The following is a 22,353-nucleotide window of genomic DNA, read 5'->3' as shown; positions in this document are numbered from 1 at the left end:
TCGAGCTTTGCAATCCCTTGGGGTCAAAAAGGGGAGAACAAAATATTAGGCTGCTATTTTTCAATCCTAAACAGAAAATCTGAACACAAATCGAAATATAGCGATATACATCTCGTGTTTTTAGCGAAATCCAAAGATATTGATAAATACGGATTACAGGAAGTGATGGAGCCTTTAATTTACGACTTAAATTTAATGCAAGAAAATGGAGTGTTTTTAAAATGCCTAAATTTAAATGTTAAAGTGTTTGCTTCAATATTCTCGGGGGATAATTTAGGTTTACACAAACTAGCTGGCCTAATAGCGAGTTTCAGTAGCGGTCGTATTTGCAGATTTTGCATGATTGACTACACAGAAATCGCAACAAAAACAAATGAAAAAGACGTTACTCTACGTACACTTCCCAGGCATAAATACCATTTGAGAAATATAGCTTTAGACGATAGAGATTGCTCAAAGTATGGTGTTAAAAATGAAAGCCCACTTATGAAAATTCGAGGCTTCGATTTAACTAAACAGTTAACTCCAGACCCAATGCATGATTTAAAAGAAGGAGTTATTCCTTCAGTAATTAAAGAGGTGATTAAAAGCTGGATTTCTTCAAAGAAACTTACAGTTGAAATTTTCAACGAAAAAATTCAAAGCTTTAAATTTGGTAAAACTGAAGTAAATAGGCCTCAAACTCAGACTCGACCAGCTGTTGTAGGAGATAATAAATTTAAAGGATCGGCCAGTGAAATGTATTGTCTCTTTAGGTTTCTGCCATTAATTTTTTATGATTATGTCCCGGCAAATGACGACGGAACATGGAAGGTTTACCTTAAATTGCGAGAAATATGTGACTATATATACGCCCCCTCATTACCCAAAGTCGTCATTCCCCAACTTGTTTCCAAAATTGAAGGTTTTTTAATTCATTCGAGTAAAATATTTGGTCCAAAAAAATTAACGCCCAAATATCATTACTTAATTCATTATGCTAGAAGCATATCCTTGTACGGTCCACTTAGTCACGTATCTTGTATGAGATCTAAAAGTAAACACTACTATTTTAAAACTTTATCTCTCGCTTCACACAACTTTATCAACATTACTAAAACTTTAAGTGAAAGACACCAATTCTATCAATGTTACAATACATTATCAGAAAATTCTGAAGGAATTCAGGAAACATCATCTAGTCAATTAGTTGAAAAAATTAGCTTTCCAATAAGCTTTCAAACCCTTTTAAGTGAATTCCCCGATCGAATTTGCCTTGTTAAACGCGTGATTTACGAAAATGTAATGTATAGGAGTGGATGCTATTTGGTTTTTAATTACGAGAATAACAAAGTAACCAAATTTTTTAAAATTCAGTATATTATTTCTATAAACGGAGATGTATTTCTTGGTGGTTTGGTTAGAAATGTTCTTCTGTTTAACAATAAATTACACGCGTACCAATTAAAAATGAACGAATCGGACGAGTGGGCCATTCTGAGAGCCGGTACTGAAAAATACTACGAATTGCACGATGATTATATAATAAACCAAAATGTTTACGTGGTTGTTAAATGTATTTTTTTTAATATGTAGTATAATAAAAATTACAAAAAAAAAAATATTTTTCCTTCTATGAAAGTTAAAGCTTTTCTATAGATAAAAAATAAATTGTGCCTTGGGTATTAGCTTATATAAATGCTTTAGAATATTATTAGTTTTTAAATGTAGTGTGGAATAATTTTATAAAGAATTTTAAGTATGTTACTGAAATTAATTTTAAATAGCTATTATTCATTGAAAACTTATATTAACTGATGATATTTAATTACTTAATTTAATTACCAAATTATTTAATTCTTTGATTCTAGTTTAGAATGATTTCTTGTAAAATATATTATTTCCGGGTAAGAATTTGCTTTGAGAAACGCTCAGCCGTGACTCATTGTGTTCAAAACCAAGAGTATTGCGCATTTGCGCTGATAAGTTGGGGTGAAACGCGTAGCTTCTCCTTATAGTAAATAGTACAATATAGTTAGCGAGGAAAGGCCATAAACAGAGGGAAATAGTTGTTCGATGTACACTCTTTTTCGCGGTCTTTTCAACCCCTCTTTTTAGATACCCACTAGTAGGCCAATACTTGGAAAAACCGGGGGGTCTAGGCTTGGGTCTTTGGTCCCATGATATGGAGAATTCGTGTTAAGGGGGTAAACTCAATATTAACGCACCCAGCAAAATCCCCCTAAATAAGTGTACCAAGAACTATAACAGCAATTGGAAGAACCTTTCGTGGTGAAATTCCTTCTCAATAGAATTTACCCTCCTGTCTCCCCTTCCCGACTTCCAGTAGATTCACGAAATGAAAGGGGCCGGGGGAAGGAGTTAGAAAATTTTCCCCGTGGTCTAAAGTCCACTGAGAAGTTCGAAAAGAAAACCTTCGGGTGACAAGTGGGGAGATACGTCAAATAGAGAAGAATGTTTTTTTTGTTTTGGGAAAATTTTCTGCGCAATCTCCGAATGCGCACCCCCCCCCCCTCGAAAGTGGTCAACTTATATATTTACAAGATAATTTTTCGATCATCGTATTTATGCATTTTAAAAAAAATATTAATGAAGGTGGGGCTGCCCATAACGTATAGTCATTTGAAAATTCAAACAAACAAACGAGCATCTCTTCAAAACAATGCGGTTCTTTACCAGCTTTTAATTATGCTTTGTATAAAATAAAACAACGACGCAACCCTCGGATGATTAAAACCGATTTAATCGTGATTTTTGTGATTAAATTCGATTATATTGATTAAATCACATCTAGTCGTGATTAGAATGTTTAAATCTGATTTCATAATGATTAAATGATTCAATCTGAGTAGAATGAATTAATCCCGATTAGAAACGGTTAGAACGATAATTCTATTAGATAAATAATTAAATTATTAAATCTCGTTTAAATCGTGGTTACATTGATTAAATAGTGATTAGATTTTTTAATCTTGATAACCATGATTTAATCATTTTACTTCAATTAAAACGCACCCAAAAAAGAATTGACTTGCGGAAGAGCTAAATGTTTTGAATGTTATGTTATTATTATGGAAGATAATTTTTGTTTAGTCAGCATTGACAAAACTAATATAAGTTTTAAAAAAATATATAATTATAAAAAGCATGTATGTTGAAATAAATAATTAAGTAAAATAAAATAAAATTAAATAAAATCCTTATTAAACGTATTAACACAATCATAAATGACTTAAACAAAATCAAGAAATAAAGATATTAGGCCACTCTACTTGCGATATCGCAAATTTAATGCTTTTATGCGTCTAAAACCATGGTAACTTATATTCTCGAGTAGCGACACCTGTTATCTAAAATCATATTAATTTGAAAATAGTCGGACAAAAAAATATTATTCAAATTTAACCTCGTCTGATTTATTACAAATTAATTATAATTAATTTAATGATATTTCATAATTTCATTATATTCTAATTTTTTCGTAGATGGAGCGAAATAATTTTAATCTTCAAGGGTTTAAAAACGCAAAAAAATATTACCTTTTTCTAGAGATGGTATTAAATCGGACACTAAAGGGTTTTCAAAGTAGCATCAAGGGTTTGCGTTAAATATGTAAAAAATTTTGAAACCATTTAGTATGTCTACAATCAACTGTAAGGGTTTAAAATAACGGTTTAAACCATTTTAAAACCATTTTCAATCCATATCAAACCCCTAAGTAAAATATGAGTAATTGTAAGTAGTTATACAACATAAAAAACAATGACAATAAAAACATATACAGTACTGATCATTATGGCAATATGTATTTGCACTAATTGTTATGGGATACCATATGTTTGATTATTTACTCGTTCTTTTGCCAGTTTCTTAAATTCAGTTACTGTTTTAGTCTCCATGGTTATACACTCATTGAATAGTTTTACTCCTTTATAAAAAATTGAATTTAGTTTTTTGGAAGTTTTTACTTGTGGTACTGTTAATAAATTTTTACGTCTAATATACGTTTTGTTAACATTATTTAAAGGGAAATTGTTATGATTATAAATTGTTATAGATTTGAATATATGTATCAAACAACAGTAGTCGTAAATTTGGTAAACGTTGAGGAATTTTAAATTAGAAAATAGCGGTTTTGATGGCGCTATATAATCTTTACGAGCTATTGATCTTACAATTCTTTTTTACGTTTTAAATTAGTTTGAGTTGTGTTACCCCATATGGTGATACAATAGGCAATACGCGAATAGATAAGAGCATAATACAATTGTTTAGAAATATTATCCGTTAATATGGTACGTTTTTTTGCTATTGTATATATACTGTGGGAGATTTCAGTGGCTAATTTAGCAACATGGTTATTCCAATTTAATTGACTATCAAAGTGTAGACCTAAATATTTATAGCTAGTTACTTTTTCTCGATTTATATTATTTATCGTTAGATTTACGTTATTTTGTTTATTCTTATTTTTCTTTACAAATATCATATACCCTGTTTTATCAATATTTAGTTCTAAATCATTATTTGAGAGCCATATGTGGATGTCTTTTAATTTTAAGTTTAAAGAGCTAATTATTGCGTCTAAGTTCGGTCCACCCATTAACCCCAGTGTATCGTCCGCGTATAAGTAAAAGTCTTCTTCCATAGATTTAGTCAACATATCATTAATATACAAGTTAAAAAGGATTGGTGATAATACTGTGTTGCTGTTTGTTCTAAAACCGTATTGTTTGTCTGTTAGGATTTTATATTTATTACAAAAGTTAATTAGTCGAGTATAGAAGAGGCTGTCAAAACATTTCGCAAAAAATTGAAAGTAAGGAAATTGGCCTATAGTTGTTTGGTAACTTATTATCTCCACGTTTATATATAGGCACTATTATGTTTTTTTTTAAGCTTTGGGATAAATACCTGTAGTGAAGGACCGATTGAGTAGATACAGTAAAGGTTGTTTGATATATTGAACTAATAAGATTACAATTTTTGGTGAAATATCATCTAAACCGGGAGAGGAGTCGGTTTTTAAGTTTAATATTACTTCTGATGGGTAAAACGAGTTTTTTAACCTTTTTACATTAGCGAAAGTTTTATCGTTGTTTTGTATGTTTTGATTGTTTGGTGGGTGGGAGTTAAAAAAGTTATTAAGATTTTCGGGGCTAACAGCAATATTGCTTTGGACATTTTTTGTTTTACCTATTAAATTATTTACAGTTTTCCAAATGGTTTTTAAATTATTTTTTACAGGATTTAATTTATTTCTATAGTAGTTATTTCTTGCGTTTCTTATACAGTTATTACAATAGTTTCGAGCCTTTCTAAAGTTGTTAAGATTGTCTTCGTTAGGGTAGATGCTATATTTTTTCTTTAATTAATTTTTGGTTATTATTAAATTTATTAATTCGGGAGTGATCCACTGGCAGGAGACTTTATATTTTTTATTTTGCGGTATGGAAAATTATCAAGATTTATTTCTCTGGTTTGATTTATTTTTTCCCATTTTAATAATTGAACTTTTTCTAAAAAATTGTTTGTTTTTATTACTAAAATCTCTACCCTCTTTCGTAGGTTTTTCTATAATTGTATTGTTGATTTTGATAGTAATCGGGTAATGATCAGCGATAGGCCATTCTTTTTGAAAAGCAATATTTAAGTTTAGGTTCGTATAGCAATGATCTATTAGAGTTTGCGACTCTGAAGTTACTCGCGTTGGACTTTGTACAAGTTGAGATAATCCTAAACTAGAGTGTAAGTCTAATAGAAGGTCTGTATTACAATTTTTATTTAAAAGGTTAATGTTATAATCACCAGATATAATTTTTTTCCGGTTTGCGTGCCCTAAATTATGTAAGATATTGCTATATTCTTCAAAGAATGGCCTAAAGCTAGGGCCTGTTCTATAGATTATGCATATAGAAATATTTCCGATATTTTCATTATTTACACTAACGTTTTCTATTATTTCGAAATTTAGATGTATTTTGACGTAAAAACCAACTCCTCCCCCACGTCAAATATCTCGTCCCCTACCGGTATAAACATAGTTCTCAAGATAATCACCGTATTCACGATTATACCAAGTTTCAATTAGCGCGAATATCTCAATTTCTTCTGGGATACGTATTTGACAGTTACCAACTAGTTTTAAAAAATTAGCGGAGGCACTTTTGACGTTACAATAGACTATATTTAACATAAAACATTTTAAATTCACTATATTACATTGTTATTAATTTTCTTTTTCCTGTTGAAAGTCATACTTAAATGTCTCGTTCCCTATTATAATTTTTGTAGCACCCAATATTTTAGCTTTTTCGGGCAGTTTCGATTTGGCAAATAGCTTTAGGTGGTATCTAGCTGTTTCTTGTTCCGGTGTATGGTCATGGCTTCATAACTTTCCGCTTTATATACCACCGATCTAGTTTTATTTTGGTTTAACGGGCCTTTCCTATATGGTTGATTAAATCTCCAATTTACTATAGAAAAGGTTACCTATTTTTTCTACTAGGTCTGGTCTAGTTTCGGTCTCGTTATCTTGTAAGCCCTTTATTATAAGGTTATTACGCCTTAGTGTAACATTTATGTTTTCTAATCTCAATCTTTGCTTTTCGAGTTTTTCTTCATTATAAGTAAGTCTAGTGCTAGTTTTGACTTCTAGAACACTCATATCATATTTGAGTCTTTATGTCTTCTTTTATGTCATCAAATTTTTTTCAATGTTATTTAGTTTTGCGGCTGTATTATCTATTCTAGTATTTATTTCACTTAGCGTTTAAGCTTGGTCTTTTTGTGATTCTTACACTTTTTTATTTCTGCTATTAAGGAATGAGCGGACGGAACTTGAGACCCAGTTGAGCTGTCCGCAAATGTTCGGAACTCACTGCTAATGCTAGCCTAAGTTTGAATACGTTGCACTCTCCATATACGACATCGCTAATAATGTCGATGTTTTTACCGCTGCTCTCGATAACGCGTCTGCGACAACGTTTTGTACGCCTTTCCTAATCGCAAAGTCATAAGTTTTTAAGTACATGGCCCACCGTACTAATCGTGAGTTTGGCTCTTTTAACCTAAATAGTGAAAGGGCGATGTTCTTAGTAAGGACGGTACTTTTTAATCACCCACAGAATTGCTAGTAGGTAGAAATTGTCACTTGAGAAACAGGATGGGGCGCAGAGGAGGCGTTGAGTTTTCAAAACAGCGGAGGGGTGGCGCAGAGAGACGTGACGGGAGAGATGTAGAGAGAGTGTTGTCTAAAACAGCGGACAGAGAACTGAACTAAATATAGGAAGGTGCGCGGCGGACAGAGAATAATAATAATAATAATAATCAGATAGGCTAATATAGAGGGTTGCGTCACCACCTAACGTTAATTATAGGTAGTTACACGGTAATGAAGCAGGTGGTCCTATCTCCAACCTCCGACTTCGGTCAGGTGGGGGCTGGATACTGGGCTTTGGCCCAGGCTAATGGAGAGGGGCCGGGCCAACTGACCGCCTCGGCGGATTGGGTTGCCGGCTGTGGGGCTGCGGGCCTCCGTATCAGGGCGCGGCGGACCCATCTCCCGGCCTTTTGGATCACACCGGGATCTCCGGTGCCAGCTGTGCCGGGTTATGCGGGCTGCTGCGTGCCTGCCGTTCCCCTTTAGGCGCTCTCTCCAAAGGGCTTGGCTCCCTGCCTTTGTAGGTGGGGGGTCGGCCGGCGTTGCTAGAGTATCCGTTCTCTATCAAACTGCTGTGTGAGAAGTGGCGGGCTGGTCGTCCCATTGTTGCACCTTCTGCTGGGTTGAGCGGCTTGCGTCGAGGGTGCGACCATCAGTAGTGGGGTTCTGCTACCCATGCTGGTTTTGTCACCTGTCCGGGCTTGTGGACGCTGGCGTAGGGCATTCTGATGATAGGCCTCCGCTGGTGTGGTTTCTTGATTTTACCGGTACAGCGGGCTATAAATTCTGACAACATATAATGAAGCAGGTACGTTTAACAGATCCAATTGTTTACGTTATCCCATACGAAGATGGAATTAATTATAATTTAAAGAATCAACTATATTTTAAAATGCAAATAAAATTAAAATATGAACCATTAATTACACCGATATTATCCGGAAATTGAGTTCCGACTGAAGCTAGCCGTTTTGAATATTGATCCGTCGGAAACCTCATTTCCCGTCATGTTTCCACCGGAACCCCTTGTTTCCGTAAGAAACGTCACGGGAATCTACCATTTCAATTGGATAGTAGTTGAAATCGGAAATTAGGTACCCTATAAAACGCTAGGACCCCGAGAGCGAAACACCATTCGACCCGAACAGAACTACAAGACCACTGTTGCAAAAATCCACGAATATGTAAGTATATTTTCTAAAATATTTTGTCTCTTTTTCGTTCGCTTATACTCGAGATAATTACAAAGTATCTTTTACAGAATGGATACTGTTGTAGTTTTACCCTTATCATCAGAAAAGGTCGTTGAAGTCACGCCGTTGTGCGAGTACGACTTGGCCTGAGGGACAGCGCTACGGGCATCACCTTATCGAAGCTTGAATTCTGTCAAATTTGCCACAAGAAGGATGAGATTTTATCTTTCTTGGATGATGACTCTGCCCAGACCTATTCTTGGTTCATCGCTGGATCGGAGTCCAAACACGTCGAGCTTGGTATCTATCAGAACCGAAAGATTTTGGACATTCGAGAGATGTACCCCGGAACTGGATTACACTTAGGAAAGCTTTTACCCAGCAAGATAAGTTTTGCAGTAGGACTTCATCTAAGTAAAACTCTTTTTAACGTTAGCGACGAGGTAAAGACTTACCTGAGTGAAGTAATCAGAGTTCGGAAACTTATAAAGAAGAATATTCATGAACAACTGCGTGCTGGAATTAGTTACTGTTATGATATTGCCCACCCTTCCCAACTACAACACGATTGTCTTAACGAGTGGGAGATGCGGGTTGAACGAACTATTTGTTAGCAGTCGAGAAATTAAACTACGAAGAGATCGGTAAAACATATTCATTCAAAACATGTATTTTGTAAAAGAATGATTAATAAAATTGTATGTACTGCTAAAAGAGATTTGATGTAATAAATAGAAATTGATTTGTAAATATTTTGTCATTCTTAAAAATGGATTTCACCTTACAGCACCCTTTCAATGGGCTCATCGTTGGTGCGACGTAGTACGGAAAATCTTTCTTGGTAGCTAACCTTATCAAAAATAAAAATATTTGTATTTCACCCCCACCAGAGGGAATAATATGGTATTATACGGAATATCAACCCAAACTATTTAACACGGTATTAGACCATACACCTACGGTTGAATTTAACGAGGGAATACTTGACGTTAACATTTTGGATCCTAACGTAAAACATTTTGTCATTCCCGATGATTTACTTTGCGAAATTTCTAATAAAAAAGAAGTAACGAATTTATTTATCCGAGGGTCCCATCACAAGAATACGTCAGTTTTCATTTTAATGCAAAATTTATATTACCCTGGAAAGGAAATTAGAACTTTAAACTTGAACTCACACTATTTTATAATATTTAAGTCTTCACGAGATAAGTCAGCGATTTTCGATTTGGCGCGTCAGATTTCACCTACTAACAGTAAATACGTCATCGACGCGTTTCATGAAGCGACGATCAGAAATTTCGGGTATTTATGGATTGATTTAAAGCCAACCACATCAGATCAGCATACACTACGAACCGGAGAAGAAGCTGCCGTTTTTATTCCAAAATAAATCATGTCTAAGAGAATACATGATGATCGGGACTTTTTGAAGTTCCTTACCACGTGTTATTCATGTCAAAGGAACGCTTCTATCAAATACGCTAATAATGACGCGATCAAGGCGATTGCGGAATGCTGTATAAATGTGTTACATGGGAACGTGAAACTGACAGATGAACAGAAGAAGCGGTTGAAGAAGCATTGTAGCAGTTTACGGAAGCTATCACGGGCCAATACCACTGCGAAACAAAGGAAGATTTTGGTACAAAAAGGTGGATTTCTACCTCTACTGTTAGCATCACTTCTTTCTATCGAGAGTAGCGCAGCCGGCGCGGCAATTAGTCGCGCAATCAAGAATGGCTAGGAAAATGAAATTAGTCCCAGAAGAAATTTACAAGCGTTTGAACTCTCAACCAAAAATTGAACTTAACGGTGATCAGGATACAAAGACCGTTTTGAATAATCATAAACTAAATCAGTCACAGAAAGTAGAAATGTATAACCATATATTACAACGGGATATTAACAAAAGAACTAAGAAAAAATATGTCAAACAACCAAAGAAGAAGAAAGATTGGTATTCGGAAATAGCACTAACGATTCCAGATTCGCACCTCAAACCGGCCATTGCTTTGTATAAGTGGATTGAAAATAACACTAAAATTGAATGGTATTCCAGCGGCGAACTTTTGTATAGAGGACGTCCAATCGTCGGATCCAATATCACGAGACTGTTAAAGGATATAGATCCAAACCAAAACACGATACTGTTGGCATAGAGCACTTTTACGAATTACTTACGAAAGAAAATGTTCCCAAGACACTTGTAAAAAATAAATTTCCTTTTGATACCGAAACTGATTCTTTTACCGACATATTAAACGAATCAACAGATGTAAACCCTTTTGACGTTTTACCTTATAGTCCTCAATCTATGAATGGCGATGGATAACCTAATTGGATATCGTTGAAATAAATATAAACAATATTTCGTTTCTTTTTCTTTCACATATGAAATACAAGTCACCATGGAAGGTTGCGTTGAATCTCCTCCCGCTGGTATCTTAGCATCGTTATTCGTGTCGTACTTTAAATCCCAGAAAGTCATAACAGCATTTTTACTTTTATTTATATTTATTGTTTTTGAACTCTTTGATTTCTTGTACTGGTATCACGAACGGAAAATGAACAGCACGAGCAATGGACAATCTTGAAAAAATATACTTTAATGTAAAGGATCCTGGAAGTTACGGTGGTGTGCAAGGCCTTTATCGCGCAACCAAAGCAAAGGGTCTGAAGGTTTCTCGTGCGTTGGCGTGGTTACGACTCCGATTTCGATTATTGGGTCCAAGAAATCGTGACACAATGAGTTTCTATATTACACTCCCCTCAGACTCTTCCATGCACTTTTTTAAAGATAACACTTTAAGCAATTAAGTTCAGAACGTATTTACCGAAACCGGTAAATCTCGATGGTGCTTTCGAAGTTGGTTTTGCTGAAATCAGTTATCCGAGAACTTGGAATAACGTTGAAGAAGAGTGCGTAGTTCGAATTTGAAAAACAATTTCAGAAGAATCAAATGGAAACTGAAAAAGCAAATGAAACAGGTTTTAACTAGACTAACCACGTCAAAATGGATCTCAGCGGAATATCGGACTTCGTAAATATCGTAATACCGCCAGGGTATTATGGAGTCGAAAATTTACTAGAAATTCTGTCGGTTGACGATTTCGGTCAAAATATAAGTTCTAGAGTCAAGTTTCATTATAACAAACCAAATCGCAGGGTTGTGGTTACATTAGAGGAGATGAACCAAATACATTTATTAGGGTTAACGAGAAACCCGGAGAAGATGTAACTGTTGACAGCTCCATGACTGCACCTTTCAGCTGTACGCGGGTTTACAATCCCTGTTCATATACTCGGATATCGTTCAAAGCCGATCAGTCGGTGACTCTGACGAACCCCTTTTGCTAATTATAAGTTTTCGAGGGAAAGACGGCGATATTGTTGAGAAGGAGTTTTCGAGACCTCATTATGCCTATAGCGAAAAACAATTTTCAAACGATTGAAATTAATATTATGACCGAAATAGGCCATCTGGTACATTTTGAACGGGGGAAAGTGCACGTTACGTTACACTTTAGACCCCGAAGAACTTGGACTTCCCTATAAAACCCAAGGAAAATCAGATTTATCTTCATTTACGACGAGAACTTCAAATAAGAAACATGCCGTATCAAAATTTAGAACTCGTTTCGGTAAGCGACTTTCAAAATTATTACCTGAATCAAATTGGACATGGATCTATACCTGTATATCGGGGTGTCGCCGTTCAAAGAGGGTATGGGCTCGGAAGTATATTGGCTTCGGCATTTCGATCTGCCATGCCCATCTTAAAAAAGGGTGCTTCCTTTTTAGGACGGAAATTTTTAAATACAGGTGCTAAAATCGCTTCAGACATCTCCGGCGGGGTATCACTCAAAGAGGCTTTAAAACCTAGGGGGAAAGAAGCGGGGAAAGAAACTTTGAGAAGAGCCGCTGAGCACGTGAAAGTTATCACCGGTAATGGTAAAAGGAAACGAAAAGCGTCCAAAATCATCAGTTCAGTTCGAACCAAGCGTAAGAGAAGATCTGCTCGCCCAAGCTCCGATATTTTTCATAATGTCACTCGCCCACCCCAGCTCTCAAAACAGCATTAGCTCGGAACTTGATTTATTTCGCGTACCGTATACTCAAACTGGAATAATAGGAAGTCAGTGGGTAGAATATAACCCCACATCAAACGTTAATGAAAATCAGACGATTACTTTCTCCGTCGCCGGAAACTCGGAAACCTACATTGATTTGAAAACAACGCTTATTCAAGTCAAGCTAAAATCGCAAAACCGGATCGACGAAAATATCACCGCAAAAACACCCGCGGACAAAGTTGGACCAGAAAATTTATTTTTGCACACCATCTTCGGAGAAGTTCACGTCTCATTGGGAGACAGATCAGTTACCTCGTGCGCTGAACAGTACCCTTACAAGAGCATGATCCAAACTCTCTTGACATTTGGTGGACCGGCTAAAAAGAGTTTCTTAACGGGTGCACCCTTCTACATAGACGATTCGGGAAGATTTGATGGATTTTTCAATAACATGGGATTCAAGAATCGTGCAAAATTTGCTCAAGAAGGGGTAATAGATATGATTGGAGTGGTACACGCTGATATTTGCCATCAAAATCGATTTATTCCTAACATGATCGACGTGAATTTTAAGTTTATTAAAAGCCATAATGAATTCTGTTTACACACGGATGGTACGAAATGCAAAGTCGTCTTTACCCACGCGTCAATGTTCATTAGAAAAGTTAAATTGACACCCGAGATAATGTTTGCGCATGCTAAGACAATGGAATTGACCAACATGAAATTTCCATTTACGAGAACAGAATGCAATTCCTTTTCCATTTCCAGCGGAAACAAGATAGCTGTCAAGGACAATTTATATAGTGGTCAACTACCAAACAAAGCAGTCATTGGTTTAGTGGACCCGAATGCCTTTTTAGGTGATTTCAAAATGTCTCCGTTCAACTTCCAAAATTTCTCGCTGACTCAAATAGCTTTATACGTTGACGGGAGTAGTGTCCCCCAGAAGCCTTTGAGCCCAAACTTCAAAGAAAACCTTTTTATGCGCTCTTACGCTAATCAATTTCTTCAAACTGGTCAATGAAATATTGACGAAGGCAATTTTATTGGACGTGATGAATTTGCAAATGGAACGCTCTTTTCGTATTTGATTTAACCCCGGATCTCAACGGAAGCTCAACCGAATGTTTCAACCTTTTAAAGAAAGGGATCGTTCCCCTAGAATTAATCTTCGGAGAAGCGTTACAGTCAACGGTTAGCGTTGTATACTATTCGGAATATCAATCATTGGTTGAAATAGACCAAAACAGAGCGGTTTTATTCGATCAAAGCTCATAATGGACTCGTGTCAACTCGAAAGAATCCTGAAGCGTGACCCGTACGTCAAGAATATATTCAGGGGAATCTACCCCGCAGATAAGCTACCCAAAATCGTCAACACTGACACATCGAAAGGGCAAGGAGAACACTGGACTACTATCTACATTTCAAGGAAAAAGAACACTGGATTCTTTGAAAACTATGGAAACCCCCCTGATTTATTTAAATTTAACGATTTCGTAGAACGCAACAGTAACTGTTACGTATAATTCCTATCAATTGCAAGGGAATTTTAGTAAAACATGTGGCGGATATTGTGTATATATCTCTGTAAATAGATGTTGAGGTGTACAAATGTTTAAAATATTACAAAGATTTTCCAAAGATAAAAATGTCAATGATCATATGATTACGGAATTCATGTATAAAAAGTACGCAATAAATATTTTGAAATAATTTATTTGTTTTGATTTCTCAATACGGTAATGTCCGTGGGACAACGTTGTTATTCCATCCGACAAAATGTTACGTTTATCGTCACACGGATTAAGGCACATTTTGGTTTGACGTACCGTTGATAATTCGTGTTTTTTACCGACAATACGCTTCATTTCTTCGACGGTTACTTTACTGCTAAACAGACAATCGCGGTATTGTTCATGACGCACGCGCTTTTGGACTACACGCTTGCAGACCCCTTTGCAGGTTCTTTTTACTCCATTGACCGACAAGATTGAGTACATTTTTGGACGTAATCCGCAGAATTCAATGATGTCATATTTATCAGCGTGCGCCGAAAAATCTTCATACAAGTCCCCAGTCTCAATATGATATGTTAAGCTGTCTGTAAAATTATACAAAAATATTAGTTTAAACGTAAAATGTGTGTGTGTTTTTTTTAAATGTCATACCAGTGTCCGTAAAAGGAAGTTTAGCTTTTTCTTTGTACTGTGTTTGAATCACATCGTAATGGAATTCGTACATTAGAAGCTTTGAGAGGTCTAATATCGAAAACCCTGTCTAAATTGGTCTGTTTATCAACAGCTTTTTCTTCAACATGTGGATTCCAACAAGATCCTTATCGGAAACAGTACTCCTCTCAAAAGCGGGGGAACTAGCTTTCTTTACGGCTTTTTCAGGGGTTTGAACCAGGCGAAAGTCGATACGGAGGCGCAGGTTCTCCATCGTTTTTCCTGAATAAATAAATAAATAAATAATAATAATAATGAAATAATTTTAATTTAATATAAATTAAATTTAAGTACTTACCGAAGACTGAGTTGTTCATTAATTTAAAATAGTCCCGTTCAAAGCTATTTGTCGCCATTTTACGATTTTCTGTATTAAAGTCAATATACGGTTTAAACCCAGGTCCTTGATCAAACCGTAAAATTCGGTGGACTTTGCCAATTTTAAGTCCTTTAGATACGTAAAATTTCAGGTTTCTGTAGTGCACTACGGATCTCTCTTTGTTGCGTAAATTGGGTACGAGTTTCGGTAAACTCTCCTCGATTGGATTTTCAGTTTTTGTAACTGCCCTTTGGAGAACTCCGATAGGTCTCTAGGTTTAATGGATATTTTATCGGGTGCTAGAGGATAACAGTTATGCTCGTCGTGGAATGACTGCGGATATTCCAAGTCGACTTTGAGTATAAATGCTTCCGATTCGTCATCGGGGTGGCTCAGAATAAAAAACAATAAAAATAATAATTATTAAAAAAAATTACCTAGGTATTGGAGTTTTAAATCCAATGTTAATCAGCAAAGCTACACTACACTAACTAACTAATGAAACTAGTGAGAAATCATAACGTAGTGATTTAAAAAAAACAAACGTTTATTAAGAATGAGTACTTTACAAGATGAACGACATATTAGGAGTGACGGCAATAATAAACGCTGTAAGCGAATATATATACACTTAAGGTTAAAAAATAGTAAGATAAGATTAGTGATTAAAAATATATCTTATTTACAATAAACATTTTTTAACCTATTAAAAAAACTAAACGAGAAAAGCCGATAACGCTTTTTATCTTCAACACTCGCCCTCGTTGACGACTTTCTCGTACTGCCGTAAACTGAGATTCTGACGGTGGCGGGTGAAGACTTCTTTAGGTAGTGGCTTAGTGAAAATGTCGGCCAGCTGTTCTTCACTCGGGACGTACATAACGTCGATGACGCCCTCTTCGACCAGTTCACGAATGTAGTACTGACGAATACTGATATGTTTCGTTCGGCGATGGAACTCAGGATTTCTGATGAGTTTAATGGCCCCTGCATTGTCGACTCGGAGCACGGGTACATCATCGTCTACGTTGAGACCCAGGAAAGACTTGATTCGTTCAATCCAGACGACATCTTTCGCCGCTTCAGTGGCAGCTACCAGTTCAGCCTCCGTGGTTGACAAAGCAACAGATTGTTGCTTTCTGCTCGCCCAAGTAACTGGAGTTGAGCCAATTAGGCATACGATCCCAGACGTTGAACGTCTTGTTTTCTCACAACCACCGTAATCAGCGTCGCTGTAGGGGATGGTTGTCATGGAATTCTCGGACTTGAATAAGAGACCCAGTGACTTGGTCCCTCTGAGATAACGAAAAATTCGTTTAACTCCATTCCAGTCAGCGACCTTTGGATTCGCCATTGCTTGGGACGCTCGATTGACTGCGTATTCGATGTCAGGTCGTGTTCCTGTCGCTGCGTATCTGAGACTTCCAATGGCCGAGGCATATAAGGTCGTTGACTCGAAACTCTCCTGACTTTGGTTGGTCGTGTCTGGACTGCCGATAGGAGTGCTCACTGGTTTACAGTCTTGCATGTTGAACCTTTCAAGAACCTTCTCGATGTAGGCGCTTTGGTGTAAGAATACGGAGCCGTCGCTTAACTGATCGATTTTAAGTCCAAGATACGTTGACGCTTTTCCGGTTATGATTTCGAATTCATCGCTGAAGTCGTGAAGAAAGTCATCAACTGCTTTGGTGGTACTGCCGGCAACCAATCCATCATCGACGTAGAGGATCAAGACCAAGAAAACGTCATTGGTTGAGTAAACATATAGACAGTGATCTCCATCAGCACTCTTGAAGCCATGGTTCTGAAGCGATTTGTCAATTCGTTCATTCCAACATCGTGGAGACTGTTTAAGACCGTAGAGACTTTTCCGTAACTTCCAGACTTGTCCGCTGCCATCGTTGAAACCTTCGGGTTGACGTAGGTATATTTCTTCAGATAGCTTGCCATGCAGAAAAGCCGTCTTCACGTCGAATTGCCGTAGATGAAATTTTTCCTGGGCGACTAGGCTGAAGAATATTCGTAGAGACTCGAATCGAACGACCGGAGCGAAAGTCTCGTCGTAATCGACACCCTCTCGTTGCGTAAAGCCTTTAGCTACGAGTCTAGCTTTGTACTTGATAACTGTACCATCTTCATCATGCTTCGTACGAAAAACCCAACGATTTCCAATTATCTTGCGACCAGGTGGAGGATGAACCATTTCGTAGACGTCGTGTCTTTTCATTGCTGAAAGTTCATCTAACATCGCTTTCTCCCACTCGGCGGATTCGTTGCTTGAACGTGCTTCTCGTGCCGTTTGTGGTAACATGTCGCAGATGAGGAATGCTTTATTTGCTAGCTGGCAGCTCTGACATGGTTGGACTTTCCTTAGTGTTGAACGATCTCTAAGGACTGGACCGCTCTTCTCAGGTTGATTGTCCTGGACATTGTCAGGAAGAGACACTGTTGCCTCATTATGTCCGGTAGCCACGTCTTCCGACGCTTCGACGGATTTGGTTGTCTCGTCGTTTGAGTAGTCGGCAGCTCTGGTTGGCATGCCCGATGGTGCATTAGTGGCTCTGGCTGGTCCGTCTTTTGATGAGTTGGTGGCTCTGGTAGGCCAGTTTTCGCAAACGAAATCGTCGGTCAATTGCTCGCCCTGGCTGGAGGACTCCCCAGAGACAGGAATCGAGGAATCAGGAACGCACGTCTCGGGATTGAATTTGACATCTTGAGATCTTAGTACGTCGTCCAGCTCTGGAACATAAACTCGATATCCGTCTGCATTGTCTTCATAGCCAACCAGGAAACCTTTATACGCCTTCCGAGACAGCTTCTTTCGCTTCTCTTTTGTTATGTGGACAAAGCACTCAGTGCCAAAGACGCGCAAATGCTGGATCGATGGGTTTGTCTTCCCCGTCCATAACTCAAACGGCGTCTTCCCAGCAATGCATGTAGGTGCTGTTTGGTTCAGGATATAGACGGCCGTGTTCACCACTTCAGCCCAGAGTTTCGGTGGTAAGTCCGATCTGGAATGCAACATGGCCCTTACAGACTTCTTAATCGTACGATTTTCTCGTTCAGCGACCCCGTTCTGTTCCGGCGTGTATGGCATGGACTTGCGGTGATGTAACCCTTCTTGAGACGTCCATTGACGGAACTCTTCGTTGACATATTCAGTCCCATTATCCGTGACCAGCTCTTGTACTGTGTGATTGCGGGTTCGGCAAAAGGCAAGGAAATCTTTGAAACAATTGACTACTTCGGATTTCTTCGTTAGGAAATATACGGCTCGAACGCTGGAATACTCGTCTTTGAATAGGAGGTAGTATTTTTTTCCCCTTCATGGACGGTGTCGGTGATGGTCCCCAGAGATCTGAATGGATCCTTTCACCTGGTTTCGTAGCCTTCTCCAAACGAGTGCCAAAACTGTGCCTAGTCATCTTGCCGTAGACGCACCCTTCGCAGAGCTTGTCAGACGTCTGGTTTAGAACTTCGTATCCGAGTCTCCGTAACGTCGCTGCTACATGCCGTTTATCCTGATGACCCATGCGTTCATGCCAGACTTGGAGATCTGCTTTCCGGTCATTTCTCGGATCTGCTGCGATGTGAGCGGAGCATGATGGCTGCATGACTTTAATATCCAGACGATACAGACTCTCGACCTTGCCAGGTACACAAAGGTTCCTTTTGCCTCCGACAACTTCATAGAGACCGCAAGAATTTGCTGTGACCTTGAACTCCAGATTCTTGTTTCTCTTCATTGCACTTTTTAGCGAGAAAACATTGCAGGCAAAATCACGGATGTGCCAGACATTGTGGACTACCTCTTGATAGAGTTTCTTTCCGATCCGGAACTGAATCCTTATGTCTCCTTCACCATCCGCTGTCATCTGCGTCTTGTTTCCAATCTGAAGAGTCGCTGGAGTAGCGAACTTGCGGAAGTTTAGGAACTTTGTGGCGTCGTTCGTGATATGCTGTGTAGCACCCGAGTCAAAGTACCATGCTGCTTCAGACGATGAGCAAGCAACGAGACCGTTTGCTGCGATCAGACCCCCAATGCTGGTGCGATTACTTTCGTCAACGCTGGTCCTTCTAGGAGTTTTCCTTTGTCCTCGACAGTCTTCCGTTATGTGACCAAACTTTCGGCAATTGGTGCATTTTGGCTTACGTCTCATGCCTTTCGTCTCGTTTGAGGTGCCAGAGTAACTTCCGTTACTGCGTTTTACCATAAGACCAGAGGAATCTCCAAACGCGTCGCCCTCTCGAGTTGCACGGCCGATTAACAGACGTTCTAATTCTGCGACAGTCTGTTTCTCTGTAGGCATCGTATCCCAAAGCATACCAAATTCTCGGTATTCGTCCTGCGGTAGGGACTCGAAAATACATGCGATAAGGATGCAATCGTCGAACGTTACGTCCTTTTCTGTCTTTGCCGTTGACAAGATATCTGTCCAGAGAGAACACATCTGGGCAATGTGGGTGGCCATATCGACGTCCGGTGACTTCGTAGTTCGCATGAGCTGCGCCAGAAGCTTTCGGAGACGATTTGAAGACTTCTGCTCGAAAATTTCAAGTAGTTTGTCCCACATCTCCTTTGGTGTCTCGCAATTGGTAATCAAGTTTTGGACCTTCTTGGATAAGGTTGACCAGAGGATACCACGGACCGTGCTGAACGCCACTCGGTACTTCTTCTTGTTTGAAGTGTATTCGGACTTCTCTGCTGCTGTTGCTCCAGGTACCGGTTCCGTAGGTTCAATCCATTCGCCAGTAAGAATCTCGTATACGTCTCGAACGGTGAGGATGTCGACTATTTGTCTTTTCCAACTCCTCCAATTCTCCGGACCTGATAGCTTCTCGACGTCTTGGCGAAGTAGGCTATCCATGGTGGCGTTCGGGAACTGTTGACAGGATACGGATTACGGTGATGGTAACTGAAACCGGGATACAGCAGACTAGATCATCAGCATAGTAGTTGCGCAGTGGGAGCGTGCTGGGCCCATAACCTATTGGAGTTTTAAATCCAATGTTAATCAGCAAAGCTACACTACACTAACTAACTAATGAAACTAGTGAGAAATCATAACGTAGTGATTTAAAAAAAACAAACGTTTATTAAGAATGAGTACTTTACAAGATGAACGACATATTAGGAGTGACGGCAATAATAAACGCTGTAAGCGAATATATATACACTTAAGGTTAAAAAATAGTAAGATAAGATTAGTGATTAAAAATATATCTTATTTACAATAAACATTTTTTAACCTATTAAAAAACTAAACGAGAAAAGCCGATAACGCTTTTTATCTTCAACACTAGGTAACAGATGTAGCTGTCAGGTTTTGAAGAATCATACGATTCCAGGTACTTATTATTCGCGCGTGCAAACCGATGACTGATCATGAAAACCCCTCCTCTGATTCCCTTTTCAATGAAAAGGTGCATGTCGACATCTTGAAGTAACTTGAGTTTGACCTTGGTCATGCATAAGGCTGCTTCCCAAGCAAACCCGGGCCCTGTGAAAGCGTCTAGTTTGAAATAGTTCAGACACATTGTCCTAAAATTCTCAAAGACATCGGCCAGTAAAAGCGTATCCGACTCAACATAGGTGTCGTGGTAGTTCCCTTTAATAAAACGAAATAGTACCAATATCTTTAAGATAAAATTTGTAAACATCTTACCAAGGTTTTGCATCTGGAATGTCTGCCAAACATTTTGAGCATGTTCGTAATCCGCGTCTGAAATATCTTCCTCCGTTAAAACGTTGAAGAAGGCGCTCTTAGATGGAAGTTGCGTCTCCTTAAACTTCTCCTCGCTGTCGATGTAATCTTAGCAGTAAACATCTTTGCGGAGCAAAAGCTTTACTTTATTCGGTTGGAAAGCAGAGTTTAAACATGGAAACATTTGAGGTCCTCCTTTCACCAGATTTGTCACGAGAGTTTCCAAAGACGCGGGCATGAAACGAACACTGTCCATAAATCGCAGCCGCCCGAGGGAGAATGATATGTTGGTCTCTTCGTTAGATGGGATACATTTAATCTCCTCGTTTTTAAATACCCCAATTGTTTGCATTATCAAATGCGCGTCGTATCTACGGGTATTATATGTTAAGTTAAAAGGAAAATATTTAAATTAATTTTCTTTAACCCTGATAGGATATGAAAAATAACTAGGATATATTTTGGCGGTTTTAACTTGAGGTTGCACGAGTGGTGACACGGACGCCTGTCTAGTGGCAATGATCTCTGACTTTATAGTCTTTCGCGGAGAACTCTTCCGAGCAAACGTAACATTTTGTAGCGATGCGAAATGATGTCTCCTCCGCGGCCGACAAATTCATTGGCTGGTTTTCCTTAAGTTTGTCCTTTATTTTTTGTTCCTCTATCTGGAGGTCGCCAGGAAATTGCAATGCTGCCCCTTTTCCCCTGTACGTTACGGGTTCCTCGGAAATACTTTTTCCCGAAACGTCAATTTCGTGCGCGAATTCTAGATAATGACTCACACGTTGTGGATTATTTTTGGCTGGATGAAGACGGGCTATTATCGACCATAAAAAACACTTATTGTCCGCCGACTGGACGTTCACGAGAGCTCTTTTCTTATCAAGACCGTATGGTAACATTAAAAAAATTGGCTCGACCTATGAGCGGTAGGTACTGGATAATGTTGACCTGAAGAAATAGGATTCTATCTAAAATCCAACCGCACTTTTACTTTCATACTCTGTCATAGATTCGGCAATTTTATTTATGCTGGAATTTATTTGGCCGGAATAACGTCTGCCATAAAAGTAGCGTGAGTGTATCCTCTAAAATACGGAGTTGATTCAGCTTCGGCTTCAGAGTTAGCGAGTTGACGGGTGTATCGGGTCGAATGGTAAAATACCATTTTATGCCTGCTTTCTGCGAGAGCTTATTCCGGAGGTAGTTTTCCAAGACTGCACGGTGCTGGTTAATGAATAACGTAGGGTCCGTAACGTCATTAGGTGCAGTGATTCGAGCGGCGAAGATAGCGTCACCTAACCCGTTTATTTCTTCTAACTGTCCAGGTTGATAAACTTCGGGTTGCTCTGCTTTAGGTTGGTTTCCTAGCCCCGGATTATCTTCTACGATGGGTAGGACGTCTGGTTGTGGAGGTGGTAGTTGAACTGGCGCCAGTTGTTGGTCTGGCGGTTGACGTTCGGTGTCTTTTAAGGTATCTAAATATTCGGATATCCCCTCGTTTTCCTCGTTAAGAAGTTCGGGGACTTCGTTGCTTCGTGTAGCACCGTTGACTCTGGTTTCGTGGTTTCTAAGGTATCCATGTATTCAGATGTCATCGTCACTAAGAAGCTCGGGGACTTCGTTGCTTCATTGGTTCATTGGTAATTGGAGACGGATATCT

The 22,353-nt window shown here is 38.5% G+C and overlaps 1 protein-coding gene across 1 annotated transcript; it reads left to right on the top strand.

The window, feature by feature from the left end:
* The first annotated feature begins 12,403 nt into the window (after window positions 1-12,403).
* Window positions 12,404-13,459, top strand: LOC149945892 (uncharacterized protein F54H12.2-like). The gene has a single exon (XM_090170635.1). It carries the CDS (start codon window positions 12,404-12,406, stop codon window positions 13,457-13,459), a length of 1,056 nt encoding a protein of 351 aa, XP_090026761.1.
* The last annotated feature ends 8,894 nt before the right edge of the window (window positions 13,460-22,353 follow it).

The sequence above is a fragment of the Leiobunum rupestre genome, chromosome 4 (genome assembly GCF_980474605.1).
Source record: "Leiobunum rupestre chromosome 4, qqLeiRupe1.1.hap1, whole genome shotgun sequence".
NCBI lineage: Eukaryota > Metazoa > Arthropoda > Arachnida > Opiliones > Sclerosomatidae > Leiobunum > Leiobunum rupestre.
This window is presented reverse-complemented; position numbering and strand designations above follow the sequence as displayed.